A 19,103-nucleotide genomic window follows, 5' to 3' on the forward strand; every position below is an offset into this window, starting at 1 on the left:
AAATACGCAGATGAACGTTTGTTCGCGTCATTGATTTGTATTTTTGTCACATGTTAATCTACAATAAATAGTTCTCCGTAGCAATCACCTACGAGCTAGCATGCAGCGTGCAAGTTGCTTGCAACAATAGATACTGATACTTTGGAAAGTTCAAAGTTGCCGTGTTTGGCCTACCATTAAAAAAGTCCAGAGTTGCAAGTTATTAAAGATCGGGCGGATGTCAATGAGTGATCACAGTGGCTTAATCAAGGAGTTCAAGTGAAATGAGTTTTTTTCATTACCTCCAAACCCCACCGATCTGAGCTGCTAGACCCAATGAATAAATATTGTTATTATAACAGGTATACAGAACATCCGCATAACCTCTCTAACTGAAGCCATTCAAACTTAAATTTGTTCATTCGGTACCAAACTGGCCGTCGAAAACCAAATCCTGCTTCTTCGATACAGTCACTGGCGACTTGTGATGAAACGCATCCCTAATCAGCATTGCGTCTGTTTTTCGCGCATTTTTCGTCTTATTTTGTCTCACCCTTTTTGGCACTGAGCATCTTTCATCGCAGACGAAAACGCACAGACTGCAGACCCTGTTGCGTTCAACAGAAAAGTCCACTGGCTTCTAGATAGGTGTCTTCATCTATTCCTGTGATCCTTGTTACTAGCCGATCAGGGCTTGTAAGTCAGCGTTCGTCATTATTACTATACTGTCAAGGATAGCGTCGCTATTCTTGCAACAACAATAATAACATTAAATACCGCAACAACATCACCATTATTACTTTTACCATGAACAACATTAGCAGTGGGCAACGATGCGATCATTAGTTTACTATCTCAATGAACGGAGCCTCAGCGACAGTCCTTCTCGTGATTTCATCTCGTCGTCAGCCTCGTTAACCTCCCTTGTCGTCGTTTATCAAGACAGGAGCGGAACGCGACTCGAGACACCCGTCGGACACCGTTCCGTGCCCCCAGCCATTGCGACAACTTTATGATTAACCAGCAACGACTGCGACAAACAACAATGGCGCATCTATCCACTAAGCATGATACCCACCAACCCCCATAACTTAACCGCGTAAACCCATGCGGGGTTCAGCATACAGCACGTTCCGCTGATGTTCCCTTCTGGACGGCAATATCAGTTGATGCTGATGCCGTCTACCATAATCAAGAGGTTCGTGGTCTGCAATAAATGTACAACAGCAGCCAGACGCATCTGCGTACGGCTACTACAAAGGCAGAGAAAATAATTTTGGCTGTGGAGAGCGATTCTTTGTTTTCGGATGCCTCTCCGAGGTCTCGTTTCTTTCGACAAAATTAAATACGCGTTCACCGATGCGTCAAGTGGTTTTTGGCCATTTGTAAGCGTTAGTCCGTCCTTAGCACATACAATTCATTTCCGATTGCCCCATAGACGGTTTGCAATTTTATATATTTAGTGACTTTTTTACCTGGAACAACATGCCTCGCGGTCCACGCAATCATTATTTCTGGCTTTTATATTTATTAATTTTTTAACTAAGCTGCATATGGTCAAAATAGGCGTGGCTGAAAGTTCTAAGATGTCAAATCAATATTGTTAGGTTGATGTTCATTTTCGCATTGCACACAGACAACAGGGAAATCGTTCGAAATATCCATTGCAACTAAGTACATCAGCGGGAGAATTTATACCGAACGACGCTGCACCAAGAGGCGACCGGCCTTTTATTTAAATCAAGCTCGGACGTTAAAGCTGATGCTGATAACACTGCTGAAAGCGGCACAGACAAAATCGCGAAAGGCCCGTTGTCAATGGACCCGCCTGTCGACACACTCTTCCTGTGTTTGGCCTGCTTGTGCGTTGCTAGCGTCCTATCGACCGCTATAAAAGCGCCAAACTTGGCTGGCGTCTGGAACGCGCCGAGCTACGAGCGATAGTTCAAAGGAGCAGGCGGCACCCATAGAAGTCGTCATAAAATAAATCCACCGCACCGGCATCATCCGACGCAGTCATACTACGAATAACACTATCATAAGCACAAGCAATGAACGCCGGCAGCCGCAGCAGGAACTGCTACAATGCAGGCAACAGACAAACACCGGCCACTTACGCAAAAAGGCGGCAGCGTCATAGGCGACAGAAATACCCAAGCAAAACCAATACAGCAATAACCTCAAGCGCAAGCACTGAAATCTCTGAATCTCGGGAGCAGCTCGTAAAAATATTGATCCCTCCATCATCACCACCGCCATTATAGCCACCATCCACGATCAGCACCAGCGTCACCATCTAGAGCGTGGCCAGAAGTTTTCTACACGATGCTATCCCCAGTTTACATATTGTCACTTCGGGTGCAAAGAGAGAGGGGAAATGAGAGAGAAAGTAGGGCAAGACGAACTAAAGGGGCCGAATGCGATGGTCATCGCAACAAACAGAGAGCATCGGTACGATCTATAGAATCAATAACGTGGGACGGTAGCCCTTACAACTAACTATATGTGCATTACTATTGGATACCTGAACTGTGTTTCGTGTTATCAGAATATCGTCTTCCCCTGAACCTACAAGACACCTAGAGTGCCTCCAGTCGTCTAATTGTTAACTAACTATAGAGGGTTCTTGGCTTTTGCGTGGAAAATATTTCGCATGGTCATCAATAGAATAGGATCAAACGTTTGTAGCCCCATGTCTTGTAGGGTATGGTGTGACCGATCATTAATTAAAGACAATTAGCAACCACCCCTTCACTGACGAATAGCAGTCGCTACTCAATGCTGCGCTCTGGCTTCGTCCTGATCGACGCATGACAGAAGAAATAATTCCCTAACCTATTCCATTTAATAGAAGAGAATCTATTTTTACCTTTTTTTTTTTTTTTGTTACATCTAAGCTCCTTCAAATTCGATACTTTTATGTCTCTATAACACATGTACCGTTGAGTAACCTAAACATTAAAGCGACTTTTTGCTATGCACAGCTTCATACCAAGGTGACCTGCAGGATAAAAGTATGCTAGACTCGTGCCGTTCCGTCAATGAGAAGGGCCCCACAGCCAGTTTTCGTACAACGGAAACCGGTTGCAGGTTCGACGAGGACGAAGCCTGGCTGACGAAATGTGACGGTCATAGAAACTAAGAGACGGCGACGGGTTTCAAATCAGGGCATCGGAAATCGCCAACCTACCATAGTGGTATTACACTTACCTAGCTGGGCTAGGCACAAACCAGTCACGGGTATCGTACTGCCGACCAGTCACAAGATGAGACGGGATAGCATCGAGCCCGAATCCGGGTTGCGGGTCTTAAAGGAACCTTTTTGTCCTGCTTGCCGTATCTCTCTCATCACTCCCTCTCTCCCTCTCGCTCTCTGTTTCATTCGTGTGAGTAATCGCCAGTAGCACTGAGATTCTAGGTCGAAGGCAGAGCCTTATCACCTCGTCATGTAGGGGAACTGCATGACCCAACCAGCAGTCAGGACCGAACGAGTTAGACGGGCTGATAACGCGGGTGTGAGTTCGGTGCGTTGGGGGAGGACTGAATCGTTCATTGAGCTGGGGTTACCCAGACAGACTTTGCTTCGCCTTTGCCTCTACCCATCTCTTCTCTCTGTTCCATCGGTCCTGCATTGCCATCGGTGGTATGCCGCCTGGGTAAGCTCCTCGTGCCCATGTGATTGTCGCTTGGTGAATGTATCGGGTCTTGTCTGCAGTGTTGGTAGTTGAGTGTAACGCTATGCGTGTATGTGTGTCTATGTGCGGCTATACCCAGCAAGCGACAAGGGTTCAGGCAGGCAACTCGTAGGAGATAGCGCGATAGGAACTCCTTTGCCACCCCCGACCGAATTCGTACTCCCCTTGTGAAAGAATAGCTAGCAAAAGCTACCGACCAACTACCTAGAATTCGCTAGCGATGGCCGGCTACAGATACGATGTCGAGGAGCTGGGATGCGGCTGAAGTAGCTACACTCCTAGGGGGTAGTCGTTGGGAAGCAGGAACGACTGGGAGTGTGGAGGTTTACAAGAGGCGCGGCTACTGCCGCTGCTTCAAGAAGGATTTTGGCCCTTATGGTTTCTCTATTACTACTATTATTGCTGCTGCTGCCACCGGTTCCAATGTGTACATTGCATGCACCCACTGGGCTAGAGTCCCCAGCCATCAGTGGTTGTTGCTGTTGCATGGAGCATTCATCCTTTCGTGTCACCTGCCATCTTTGTTTGCTTCACTCACGTTCACAACCCGTTTCCTATTTGTGTTATCTAGCGAGTATTCATTGTTGATTTGACGTATTCGTCAGTCATATCTGCCTCTTACTAGCCCCTACCGAATCTCCGTCCTCCGTATCAAGTTCAATTCTCGATTTCGTCCAACTCATCTTATTTTCGTTATTTCTTATTCTTTAGCTATGTTCCCCTAACCAACCAGGTATTCGGGTTGGTCTATCATTGTTTCAGCCAACTTGTGGCCTTCCACATGGGCAGTAGACGAGCTATAGTAGCCTGATAATGATCGGTCTACGGGGTCTGCACTGCCCCTTGAAAATCTCTTAAACCAACCCGATCGTGTATGGCCAAGCTGATCTAAATTACCCCCCCCCTCTCTCTCTCTCTCTCTCTCTCTCTCTCTCTCTCTCTGTGTCTATATATATATATATATATATGGAACTTACAGTGGCAAATAGTTTCTTTTCGTCCTTTGGCTTGTGTTATTCTAACGGCACGATGGTGCACTTGGGCACAATCTTACGTCCTTTGCAGGACCAATTGTAAAAACCAGTAAGTAGTTAGAATGCATCACGCCATGTTGCTGTACCTCACGGATCTGATGTATTAGCATATGGACTGCTGTCATGACAAAAACAGCGGGAAGATGATCACCTTCTCGTGGACGTTAGGATAGATGCTGCTGTTGTTTCATACTGCGGCATGCACCGCTTTATACGATGGGTTACAGGGAAGCAAAAAAAAATAGTTGTGTCATTGTCAAATGTAACAATTACACGGCTGTTGTTGATGGCAAGCACGGAGTCCATTGCTCCAGCGAAGTTGTTTACGGTGATGACGCGCCGACCCGGAAGAAGAGCACGGCCGAGCAAGTGGCAGGTTGGAAGTTTCTTAATGATGTGACGGGACAGCGAACCTAAATACTATTGAGACCGAACCCTGTGCTAATCATTGTCAATCTGTCTACCGCTTCTCTATTTGAAACATTCTTTATTCTTTCTTGCTTAGCTCTTTTCTCCTATGTTCTGCCACGATGCCTCATTCTTCGCTGTTACTTCCAGTCGGCAGGAATCTTCGCGTCCGCAGCTACCTTGCCATCTTTTGTCCGATGCTTCCTATAAACAGATTCATAAACGAATCAGAAACGCTGTAACAGTTAATAGTAGCGATGAGAATAACAGCGCTCGCAGCAAGAACTCTGTATTGTATAAATGTATTTATCTAGGGGTTTTCGAAATGGATCGGTGCGAGGTTAAGAGCTGCTTATGAAAGTGCAAATGGTAAGAACAGGACATCAGAGTCGATATTACTACAGAAGGTAGTTCGTCACGTGATTCAATATACAACATGAATGCGGCTGCACGTGAACGCATGTAGTACGAGGACGTATTGACTGAGCTGACGGAAGCTGTCATGCAACTGTGTATGAACCCAAACCACTCGGAAAGCTCAGTCACTTCGAGCCGCGATGCGTTCAAGTGCGCTGAGAAAGTTGTTGTTCTTTGCGGCTCGTTTAAAGGAAGGCGACTGCGGAGCGGTGGAAAGGCCCAATGCGCCCAGGTAGCTAGTGCTTGTTCCCTGCTCACCCTAGAATTCCCCTCGAATTTACAGACACGCTACAAATTGACTACCCGCTGAGGGACATCAGCCCGATTTGGCGGCGACCCGTTGGTTGCCTGTTCGCTTGGATGATCCCCGCTGGGCGAGCGGCGGTTCCTTCTGGCGCGGCCCGCGAGAAACGCGATTTGAGTATGCACATATTTATTGTATGATTATATTCCTTCCAAACTGAACTGGCAAGCGCGCGAAGCACGAAAACTCCGCAGGCCAACTGAGCCGGTGGCGCCCTGTCGGCGATGCTGAGGCCGGCGTTGCTGGTGTTATAGAGTGCCTTTGGCCGGCCTCGACGCCCGGCTGCGACAACAGTTCAGAGATTCGTTGCTCTGAGGAAAAAAGCTGAGTCGTCCGCAGCGGGAGGGAGCAAGAGAGAGAGAGAGAGAGAGAGAGAGAGAGATTCAGATAGAGCGAAAGCGTCAGTCAGTCGATTTCGAATTGTCCTCGAGTTTGCTCCGTGCAACAGCAGGAGAATTTGTCGTCTTCATCGTTTTCATCTTCAACTCGGCCTGCCTTCCCTCTGCGGCCGTTCGCACCTCGCAGGCTACCACATCCAAAAGGCGTAGCGACACCTAGCTCACCTAACACCAGCCCCAGCGCAGAGAACGATGCCCGCGCTAAACTAAGGAAAGTCCCGGCGGACGGCAAACAGCTAGACAACGGCGGCTCAAAACCGCACGGACCAAAATATCTATAGAGAAATATGGTAAAACAGGTCTGCATGTATCTATATACATACACATACGTATGTACATATGCACACATATCTGCTGATATACGCACCACTACACGAGTCCCTTCTTGAGCAAAAAGTGATAGACCAACTTAGGTACGGAACAGTTCTTTTTCGTCCTCCGACGCCTAACGTCATACATAACTAAGCACATAGGTAGGTCGGGTGCCTATGCCAATTCCCATAGCTAGTTCGTCTAGAAGAACTCGCAGTAGTTGATTTTCGAAGCTCCACTTCAACTGAGAACAAATGTACATATATATTTAAGGCGTTCATCCCAATGGTAACGCCCGTTCGGGATAGACTCCAAAAGAGAGGGATGTCGAAAGCCATACTCAGTTGTAGACATCGACGGATCTACAAGTCGAAGGGAGTGTGTTTGGAGCCGCAGGAGCGACAGCATCAGCAGTTCTTCGTGTCTCTTTTCGTGGTTATCAGATCTCTTGTTTTCGCTGACAGCTTTCTATGTATGTACTGCTACCAATATGCTACTACTGTCCCCGCGGCTACAGTGACTGATTGATTTCCTGCTGTCATGAACCGCGATCTGGGTGTTTGTATGGATCGGCTTTGTCGTAGACATTAAGACAGTGTCGAGTGGCCGCTCTAACCTGAGTACTATGAACTGCTTAGACGCTCTCATCGGCGGCTAAGTATGACAATCACGCAATGCACTGACGCGTGAAAATTTACGAATAAGGCAGCCGCGGCGGACATAGCAGTAAAAACACAATGGGGGATAATAATGGCACTTTAAAAATGTCGACGAGGTCAGCTCGTCTGAGATAAGTGCGTTAGCAAAACAATGCCAGGGAGGCGCGGTGTTTGGCAAATTAAGAGTAGCGAAGGTAATAGCGTTTGGCAAATGGCCGTTTGCTATTGATAGAGACGACAAACACGTCAATGATACCAAGGTGTGTTTCTTCTAATAATACTTACGGATACAGCAGTGAACCTCGAGTCATCCTCGTGTTAGCCAAGTGAAAGATCGTATCAACAAAGATTTAAAAAAAAAAAACAATAAAATTATTTACAGTACACTCTACGCGTATCGTTGAATGATACTAACACCATACAGCTGAATGATATGTTCTTTATAACGGACTGTCATTATTTATCCACAGTGAATTTTTATATGACTTGCACAGTAGAGCATACTGCATCTCAAGCTCCAACCTTCTAATGCCTGGGTACCAGTACGCTACCCGGCTGATCTGTTCGTAACCTAGTATAGACGTTTAGCAGTCCGTTTGTCGTCTCACTTGTATATACTAACACCCGGATCAGTAAGAAGGACAGGCAATCGAATAGGAGTTGATATCAGCTGCTCCTCTAGCCGACGCAACTACAGTCGCCCGCGATGCCTGGCGATGGGCTTTGCCGCTTTTCCGTTACTCGAAGACGGTAGGCGAACGTTTGTCGCAAGAGAGAACGTACAGCAGAGACATGAGAATCAGGCAGACTCACGCTCGTCTGACTAGGACATAATCAGGTTTTTAGGTATGGCAAATTACCGCCAGGAACAGTGCCAACGATTGTATTTGGACGGCTTTAGCTGCACACTCAATGGTAACCCTACAATGCCGAACGCCAGAATTATCTATAAAGCCAAATACCGTATTAAGGTTTAGGCGTGAGATGTGCAGGTATTATAAAAATTTTATAGAACGCCACAGAGCTTCATTTGATATAAGTTCTATCTTTAGCTCGACAACTGCGTTACGTTCATGAAACGTTGGCACGTCCAAAACACAAATACGTTTCCCGTCGATATGCTCCACCGGCTCACGTGCAGTTAGATCTGTTCTGCACCCACGAGAATGGAAGTATAGCTTTCGAAGTGTTATACCTAAATGTGTTGCAGATTCACACTTATTTAAGCAGAAACATCACTTTTTCCTAGCATTCCTGGAAAAGAAAAACCATTCGAAATAGTTTAGCCGTCATAGTTACTTTTCATTGCTGCTCGTATAACTACCCCTGTTCTCAAGGACTCAGCACAAATCTTTCAAAGCACTCCATCTGTGCAAGTCTCGTTATCCGCGTTTGCAACACTTTCCAGCCTGATCACTGCAGCCGGTACAGGTCTCTTTGGTTAGATAGGTACTGTTTCTACCACCTATGTATTCTACGGGCCAAGATCTGCAGGTTGTCTTACGGTCGCAACTTCAGACGTAGCTGTCTCACTATTTTACCGTAGAAACCCATCTATAGCAACCTTCCTGCATTCCTGGACGATCCATTTCTCTGTGGGTGGTCTATAGGAGCAGGCGTATGGTGCCCAGCATCGCCGTGTCTTGGTAGGCCGCAGGAAAATGCGGCCTACTACCTAACCGGGGCCACCGATTCGACCACTGTAGATGCTAAGGGTTTACTACAACTCGAAACCTAATACGGCCTACGCATTTTTTTTTTACTTGTCTGCTTGCCCCCCGGAAGAAGTAGTTGTTTTGCGGGGCTTGCTACGTTACAACAGCAACAGGAACAAAGACCTGCCTTATTCATAAGTGTTACTACGGCCTACTGACAATGGTGATGCTGTGTCATTCAATGAACAGTCTACTATATTAATGCAATGCTTCCATTCCAATTTAGCAATTACCAAAAGCAAATAGGTAAATGCTCTTCAGAGTAAATCATGTAGGTCATAAATAAAACGTCACGTTTGTGGTTCCCGTCCGGCAAATGAGGTCTTCATCTAAAGCAAAAGGTTGTCGAAAAATATGTTTTTCTTTGTCGCTTGTTTTCATGCGGATCTACGTGACGCCAATGGCAACAGTAAAATTATTCTGGGTTATTGCCAATGCCCATTTCTGAGGGTTCATCATGAGATCTGCAATTTAGGCAGAGCTGCGGCTAAACATATTAGGAATTTATTGACGTGGACATCTATAGAACTTAGGTGGCCAGCGGTCAGTGGAAACGGATATAATCAGAGACGTTTAATTACGTCGCTATAGAGGGTACTATATGTTACTATACAAAATATCGATTATTTTCGAAAACTATCAAATAAGATCGAAATTTATTGGGTCTTTACTTTGATGTTTGTATGTCAACGTGTAGGCTTGTCGATCACAATGTTGGCCAGTTTTTTTGTTGGTCATCATTTGTTCAAACCGTGGCATCTATAATAAGCATGGTCTGTAACCGATACGTATTAACGTAGTAACGACTATTAATAGTTTGTTAAGTTGAACATTCTGTCTTAATACAGAACTGGCTCAATCTATTCCCTCTAACATGAATCATGACACTGGGTCGGATGAAACCCACGGAATCAACGGGCGCCTCTTCTTTCTTTTTAATCCATTATTTTTTATTTCTATATTTAATTTCATCGACCAGGTTATTGGTTAGGTTTCCGCTCGTTTTAAATCTGAGAAGGAGTCGATTGATTACGAACACCGTACGAATGAATAAGTTTGCCCTTCACCGTAAAACTTTCAGCCCGTTTAGGGCAACATTGATTCGCTAAGCATTAGGCAGATACGTTCTGCACCTGGAGTTAGATGGCGTTCGTCACGAAATAGTTTAAAATCGGTGATAAGGGCGATTTCAGCGATACCCAAACACCGTTTTGTATCGAAACCGGCTTGTCAACCAGAAGACGACGCTTAGACAATCGTCGTCAGCGTTGTTCACGGTGGCGGAAATGTTTGCGACACGATAGATAGATGGATAGATAGGGACAAGCGTGAAATCGTCCAACGATATCCGCTCGTTTCGAACTGATTCGCGCTTGCCAAACGTTTCTACTTTTTTACACCGCGTTTTTCTATTTTCTATCTTTTCTCTGTTTCGTCTTCTTCTTGGACGTCGTTGATGCGTTCGCACTTTACTGAATACGGACCGCCGATGCTGCTTCTGTTCAGCAAACTTGGCTATCAAAAAGTTCTTCACTCACAGGGAAGCGAAGGCTGGATGCACATTGCTAGCTTACGTCATCGACGTTAGCGATGAGGGCTTAGACACGCTGTAGGGCTCACTAGTCAATTCGGTTGCCGCTATACGGACTCAGCCTTCCCGCCCCCTTCAGTTTACCACACTGTTGTTAGAAAGAAGAAACAGAAGGTACGATCATGCGCTATTTAGCCCATTGTTTTCTATAGTACAAAGGAGAAACCCGCCGGAAAGATTTCGGCATCTATTTGCAAAATCGCTAAGATCACCAGACCAGTAAACCTAACGTCAGTGAGATGTGTTGGGGTCCATGGTGCAAGATGGAGCGAGCCAATGTAGCCCTACTGCACAGCTGGGGGATGGCAAAAGACGGCTGGACAACAACGAAATAACAAAGAAGAATTGCCCCCATTGTTGTTGTTGTGCCTGTCGCAGGTCTCATTGCTGCTGCTGCTGCTGCTGCTGCTGCTGCTGTCACCGACTTTGCCACGCTATTTATCTGTGGGTTGTTGTTTTTGCATTTACCCTTACTTCTACTGTGGCAGTCTTCGCTTCGCAGATGTTGCTGCCTGGTCGCTTCTGTCGGCGGCCGCCTGCCGCGTTGTTTTGATAAAGACAACATTGACAGTGACGCTGCTGTTGTTGTTGGAGCGCAATTAGGATGAAAAAAGGACAACGACAAAAAGAATGAGGCAGAGAAAGAGCGGCTAAGACGGCCGGAAAGGCCGAGACGAACAGAAAATTTGTAACGAAAATTAACTATCGTGGTCTGTGACAGGCACAATAACAGTAGCAACAGCAGAAACAATAACAAAAGGAACTACTACGCCGCTGGCAGTGACCATGAAGCAACAACTACAGCAACAACCATCTGTCAATTAGTCTGTCATAATTAGACTCGTATATAGTGCGATATCATATAAAAAATAACACCGTAGGGTGTTGATAAACAGCACAATGCGGACATATGTCGTGAGTCAACGTCATCCTTCTCTGGTATCGTTGTCATTTCAGGATGAACTGTAATTTTAGGTGGTCTATTTAATAGGAAACGAGTGTCGCACCTACCGGAACAGTTTCTACCATCTGTGCGTTTCAAGTCTATCACTCAGATGGGTTAACGCCAGGCCCACTTTCACTGCCACTGAACAGGCTGTTTTCCACAAATGTTTTTCACTACTAATTAGAAGGTATATATATATATATATATATATAGGGCCTACTGAACCAACTGCGACAATCCGCATATGTTTCGTCTAATCACAGGGAAGCGATAAAAAAAAAAAAAAAAAGCTGAAACAGCTATAGAAACGACAGGAAATAACAGAAAAAGCTAACGGGAAATATGGTCTATGTTTAGAAGACGACTTCTACCAGATCACTTTTATCGCCATCAGAACGCCACCATTGTAGCTAAATTCTGTCAACAGATGCTGCAGTAGCTGCGGCGTTAACGGTCACGGCTAATATAGACCGTAGGATAGTAACAAACTGAAACGTGTTATAACGTGACGGATATTGTTAGGTCACTCAGTACGTCACAGGCGATTACAGGACGCTATAAACGGATAACTATAATAATCTATACAATAGATTCATAGTTCATATTGATGACCCACTTTGAACTTTATTCCAGTGAAAAGTATATAATAAGTATTTAAATGAACGTTAGCGGACTATTTGTAGTAGCGGACATGCGCTCATCCGCTATTCTTGGTACCACCTGGACATGAGGTTAGTCTTTTCACGCAGAAAAAAAACTCATTATGGCGCCGTTTTTGAAATTTGGGGAAGGATCGGTTACTTTCGACGCTGAACAAATCTCCATCAAGATTAAGAGCTTTATTTGCTCAATGTTGATGGTCCATACTATTGCCAGTTTTCATATAACTTCTGCAAATTTTGACTTCAATAGAGCCAGCCGTTAATTTTTATCAGTTTTTTAAAAATCTAATACGGTTTAGATTTTAAAAAAAAACTCGAAAATTTATCAGAAACAGCTAGGTTTTTGTCGTAGATATTTTAATAGGCATTTGAAGGAGAAGAATATCACTTGATATAATATTACGTACGTGAAATAACGTATATTTATGATTACTAGGTGCACTAATTACTTGTCGATGGCAGTGCTGTTGTTAGAATAATTAAATTAGAGTAACCGTCTTATAAAGCCATGCTATACGATCTAAATTTGTTATTATAAACACACTTACTTCTAACAGTGAGCTTATGCGTTCTAATACATAACTTCAAAAGCCAAACATGAATTAACTATTATATGATAAGTAAAGTTACATTTGCATTTTAGCGATTTATACATATTGTCTATCATTTCAGTTATAGAGTCTATCTCTTCGGTAGCCAAACCTGACGTGGATTTGTACAACGTTTGTATAACAGCCCATTTGACCGACACAGACTTAGCCTTTTAACTTTCTACGTCGACAACAAGGGAACTTGATATACCTTGGTATAGTTGCTCAGTCTAAATGTAGGCAAATAACTAATCCCTATAACCTACCTGCATTGTAGTAAAAATATAAGTAAATTGTAGTAAACCACAATTTACATATATTTTTTTGTATTACCGCATATTTACCCATACGAGCTGGCATAGACATGGTATAAATACCTACGCATTTGTTTATAAAGTACCCGAGTTTTTCTCGGTATCGTTCTTACTCTCAATCGGGAGTGCATCTACGGTGCTCTTCAATCTTGAGTTCATTCTCATTGAAAATGGAAAGCAATAATAACAATTGTATCCCGTCAATTCAAACGTCAATCCTTTCGCAATAGCCGTAGCTGTTATTAGGATGCGCAAGCAGTAGCATAAGAACAGGCAGGTAATGTTGTATCCAATTGTGTTTTTAAGATTGCCGCCCACAATCCACCAGCAACGTTAGCAGGAGAGGGCGCAATCAAGCTCACCGTATTATATATGATGGATAGGGTACATCGTATGTGAATACGCATTGGCGTAACAGTCGCATGTACACAAACACAAAGAATCAAACAGCAGACGACAGATCAAAGTGGATTTTAGATTTGCGGGTTGCAAGGGACGATTGCTGATTGAAAAAAGAAGCCGCATACGCGAGCAATCTGTACTATACGATCACCGACAAACATGCCGGTGATCGTATAGTAGATACTTGAATCGTCTAGTAAAAACTGCCAGGCTCCTTACGTAAAACAGGACTGTAACATTAATCAAAACAACGTGTGCACTGAGTAAATTCTAACAATAGTCAATAGCAATCATTAGCTAGATTATGAACGATATCCGCTGGCAGACTGACATGTGTTCACACATCCTTTATTACTAATACTACCTACATGCAAATATGGCTACAGACGACACACGGGAAGCTTCAACCACTGCCAAAATCATATGTGCTGGGATCTATATATGTGTGCATATATATTCCGTGTTTATGTACACGTCCCCAGTTGCAGACGCAACGTGCGTTCAGTTCGAGCGAAGCCCGACATAGTCATCTGCTTGGTGTTAAGCAAGCGAGTCTATCAGACCGGGGACTTACCGTAGAAACGACATTGACGACGATTAAAGTAACAGATATATGCGCATATACAAAAAGACAGAGATATACATAAACCCACTGACAGTATATATATAACATACAAGCTGCAAAAACATGGAATAATATTGCCACAGACTTTTAAGCCCTGCTAAGTCGCTTCACTTTTTCTTTCTCTATAATCCTTAGTACTATAACGGAGATTTGGGTTATCGCCTGTTGGATTCTTAATGGCCTACAGGTTGATAACAGCAGTTCTACTTCTGTGCGTGTGTCTGTTGGCGACCCCGATAATGGCCATCGTCCTTTTTCAAGCGTGTGTATGTGTTGTTTGGGTAACGTTTCATAGGTACGAGCATTGGTTACGAGTAACGATAGTTCCGTAATATTTGATCGGCAGGTCTATGCCCGTACAAATTATTTGTCAGGATAACAACGGTCCATATGGGATGGGATCGGCGTTAACTTCAATACCAGCAGTACGTGTACCATGATCGTTGGCAGAGTAACAATCCAGAGCTTAGCGGGTAGCAGAAACCTGCCTGCATGGACTATTCGCCTGCAGGGTAGTAGTTGAGAAAAGCCATGGCTGTATCTGTGTCGTAGTAGCATTTGCTCTGTGGTTACCATCCCGTGTCGTTAAATTATGTTATTAAGCACTTCTCCATATGATGACATTGCTACTACAGTTATTGTATTCGCTATCTTTGCTGCGACCGATATACTTAGAGGGATATATTTAGATATTTACCGTGTGCGGGCGCTATGGCGAGCCTACAGCAGTGGTACTCTCCAACGAGAACTTCTCACTTGACACACAACTTTAATTGAAAAACTAAAAACCACTTGGCTTCTGTTGACTCCCGATTCAACAACTGCCTTTGGCAGTATTAGCGGCTGCTTGGAAGGGATCAAAGCAAGCCGAAACGAAGGAATGGGCTATGATAAGCAACGCTTCCCATCAAACAACAGTCTTTTCTCGAAAAGAAAAACTAACAACAAGGCAACAATGTACCGATATATAGCTGCTTACCGATGAATTACTACTATAGCAGGTACCTACGCGTATGATGCGGTGCAACATAGAAGCTCTAAGGTAACCACTGATGGCGCAAGCTCGCAGCTCCAAAATTTTGTATAACTCAGAGTCGAAGTTAAAAGGTAGAAGCTGAAAGTTGTGAGCATGAATAAAGCAAAAAAAGGACTCCTGTTAACTGTTTAAATTGTTCTGATTGTACAGGAGAAGATCTTTGTAATAAAGATTAGAAAAAGACACATTCTTTTTAAGCACGTAAGATAGGCCAACCAGAAATGTGTTACTTCGTACCATCCAATATAGTGGTGTAACAAGTTTAGTAAACCCTTCTTGAAGGCTACACAATCTGTGTAAATTCCATTTCAACATGTCTATATACTTGAACACACGTTTCAGGGTCGGTTACCGTCATATCTGCGACTACAAAAGCAATCTTTCGTATACGGAAATATGACTGTATAATATATTTCTTCAAGTCGCTCCTCAATGTTTTGGTGCAACTGTTCGTCTGTAGCGGTTCGATGGTGCTTGATATATCATTTGGTGCATAGTATATCAAACGTTATTCGCTCAGTTACAGCCTTGCCGAACCATAGCACCATGGTGGTATGGAACAGGCTAATTAGAAATTTCGCAGCCTAAATGCGCTGAAAAGCATTGTCCAGAAAAATATTTACACGCTCAAAATTTGAACGCGGTACACGCAGACCGTATAATAAGCGCTCTCAGTATCTTCCAAGCCGCTCCTTACGAATCATGTTTAGAGACAGCATACGGTCTTATATTATTCTACGTACGCATACAAGCAGGGACACACGCTCATATCGAACAACCGTGCGCGATTCTTTCGAGTAGCTTACACAAAGGCCTTTAAAGCCAATCGTTCCTTGTTGGCCCTTCATTCGATGGATCATTTTACTTAAAACCACTAACGCCGCGTCACTGATAAAACAGCAAGGGTCTCAACGATATGTTCGGGCTTTCAGCTCGGTGAACGCCTTTACCGATCAAGTTCCGCTACTGCGAACGCTTTAGACCGTGAATACACGCAGTATGCCGTCTACATATCGTAACAGGTACTGTCATGCAAATTCGAACGTATCAAAGTGGGATTATTACGGTTAGTTAATGTGCTCTTGTTGACGGATCACATTTTCTGCTTGAAAACTTGTTTTGGAGCTGATGTCGCTAAGTTTTTGCTGTTAACTCTATTTATCCCATCTGTATGTATATGTGTATGTCTTTTCGCTTGTAATCCTCGATTTTCGAACAGTTGCCCCCGCATCTAACGATAATATACGAACAACTACTGAATAACGCCTATTGCACCTCAGGAGCAACTAGAAAAAGGTTGGCGCGAAGATAAGTAAGTGTATATTTCTTGAAAAATGGACTAGAGGCGGGATTCATTGTTGATCGAATATCGTCCGGGGTGGAAGGCGTATCTTGTGTCATCTCGCACATTTGTTTTCGTTTAGAACTTTACTCTTGTTATAAAGCTAACGTTTGCTTTGATGGTATAGGTAACTGTTAGCCTACTAAACCTAATGAGACGTGAGGTAGTCTAGGTTCGAAGCCGTGGAAACGTACTTCGCTTTATGTTGGCAGGAGCCAGCCAGTTGAAGCAGTGATGCTTTTCTAAGGTAGCAGTAGTACTAAACGTAAAGGTTTGGATCAATGATTTCTAATCCACCTGCAAATGCCCCAATACGTATGCGTATTTAAGATAAGGTCGATTACTACTTACTTATAAAAGTCATTCCGACAGAAAAGTTTGCCGTCACGCGAAAAGCACTTTTCACTGAGGCTACATCGACAGTCAGAGCACTGCACACACTTGGCGTGCCATGACCGGTCCAATACGTGCAATAAAAAACGATCGAGAATGGGCCGTTCGCAGCCCGCGCAGTGCACCATCTTCATCGTGCACGCAGCGGCCAGAGGACCCCCGCGAGCTGCGGGGGGTTTCGCAATAGGATTTCGAGGCGGCACCACGGAAGGTGAATGGTAAACGAAGTAGAGAAATCTTTGTGGACAAGCACCCACGTAAATTCACACAGCCTCACGAAGGAAGTGTCAGAAATTCAAGAGATGTGTGTATTGATTATTGTGATACTGTACACTCTCGCATTTCCGTCGTCACACAGTTACCGGATCACTTAGCTTAGTTTCTTACACTGCTGGTATAGGCCAGAAAGCCGCCATCAGAAACTTCTACAACAACTAGTATTACAGATTTAATAACTGCTGTTGATGGAACTGCTTGCACTGCCTCCAAACGGACCATGGCCGTAGTCTTGAACGTGAATCAGGACCGGGCAAACGACGCATGTAGTTTCACACTCCACTTTTTATCACCTGTTACTCACAATGTCACATCGATGTCACGCACACCATACACGTACACAGACACTCTTGAAGCACGCAACAACAAGGAGGCACGCTAAACGAAGAAGCACAGAAACGATGCAAGGACAAAAGAACGATATTTACAAAACTTCCGAGTTGAACTGTTTCTCTCTCAACCAGCAGTTGTTGATTAGTTGCTCCCTCTTGTAGAACAGAACGGTGGCGTGATTTTTTTAAATTTATTTTGCTATCTGATCACTAGACGTGCTTGTACCGCACCACAGCGATTCACAGGTCAACGCTCTCAATCGCATCTCAATAGACTGCTGTGCTTAATTGCCGTCGTCGAGCAACAGCATAACTGCAGATTGAAGACTACACGGAGGGAAACGGTCCTCGTGATGACGAGGGCACCGAGGACATGGTCAATGGCACAGCGTAGCCTCGTAGAGAATCCTGTCGAGCAACGAAAGGCGGCAGACGACAAACGAAAGATGAGACACCTATCCGTGAGGAGTAATGTAAATGCGTACGGCCCTGTTTGTGTTTCGTTTAGACGTGTTCGTATGCTCTCCTCTCAGTCGTTTAATCACTAATGCTATTAAGACAGCTGTTTGTTTCCTCACAGAACAGGACCGGTAGGACTATTCGGAATTATCGAATCGTGCGTTTTTTCTTTCTACAACGACCGCAACTCACAAACACAACGAAGCCAATGAGGACGACAACAGTGTGATCAACCAGTATGCCTACTCATCAGTAACGACTACAACAACAAAGACACACAAAAAAGATGATCTTAAACGATCTCTAGAGCACAGTGTATTCTGTGCTCGACTGTGGGCGACTTTCTTCGATTTACTGAGAGCCTTCCCTATTACATACACTGCTTTTTCTGTTTCTCTCTTATTTTTTTCGCTCTGCGTGTACTTCGCGTTCGATTTGTAATAATTCTTCACAGAAGCGCGGCTGCTGTTTGAAATACGGCTGGCGGCGACCAACACTCACTACGCAATCCACTGCGAGCCACTACTCGACCGCGCCAAACGCGCAACGAGATAACGCGAAACTATTAGAGACGTTTCAATATCGCCGCGTATTTTAATACCATTACTGTGCGATACGTGAAGAGAACGCGGTGTAACACACAGGCGAACAAGCAGATATTAGATCTGGTCTTACCTCTTTTACAAACAAAAGGGCTAATTTAGACTGGTGCCCTCTGCTGTTTTTGCCTATTTTGCTGTGATTCCCATATCGCTCCGTTTTACAGCTTTGGCTGGGTAGCAAGCACGAAAGCCCCAAACTCAGCTCAACGATCGACACAAACACTACGGTACAACACACGATGTGCGCTCTTTCAGCGCTCATCACTGTCTGGCTGCCATTACTCTGTGAGGTTCGCACAAGCGCCGCTAGAGGCGCCGCGGTCGGGGGGCGGAGCGGGTGTTGGGTGCTCCGCCCAGATGCCGCCTCTTGGCGGGCCCGGCTGCCGCTGGCGCCTAACCGACGGCAGCGGCGGTACTAGCGATGGCGGCAGTAGTTCAATATGTCTACGGGGCGCGCTCACTGGGGGCTGCTGGATGGCGGAGGCGATGGCCGTGGTGGTGGTTCACGAGCGCCTGCTCGTTGCTGCTCCAGCCAGGCTCACTCATGGCTCAGGGGACGGTTGGTTGGCTGGCTGGTCTTTTCATTCGCGTCATCCGGTCGTTCCTTTGTTC

At 44.7% G+C, this 19,103-nt stretch overlaps 1 protein-coding gene across 1 annotated transcript in view; it reads right to left on the reverse strand.

Annotated features, from left to right (window-relative positions):
* LOC111270184 (LIM/homeobox protein Lhx1) overlaps nucleotides 1-17,595 on the reverse strand; it is a 155,154-nt gene extending 137,559 nt beyond the window's left edge. The window contains exon 1 of the mRNA XM_022850253.2: nucleotides 16,781-17,595. Coding sequence (XP_022705988.1) covers nucleotides 16,781-16,956 — 176 coding nt within the window. The 5' untranslated portion in view covers nucleotides 16,957-17,595. The remainder of the gene's footprint in view (nucleotides 1-16,780) is intronic.
* Between the last annotated feature and the right edge of the window lie 1,508 nt (nucleotides 17,596-19,103).

Source organism: Varroa jacobsoni, unplaced genomic scaffold, assembly GCF_002532875.2.
Source record: "Varroa jacobsoni isolate VJ856 unplaced genomic scaffold, vjacob_1.0 scaffold_1452, whole genome shotgun sequence".
NCBI lineage: Eukaryota > Metazoa > Arthropoda > Arachnida > Mesostigmata > Varroidae > Varroa > Varroa jacobsoni.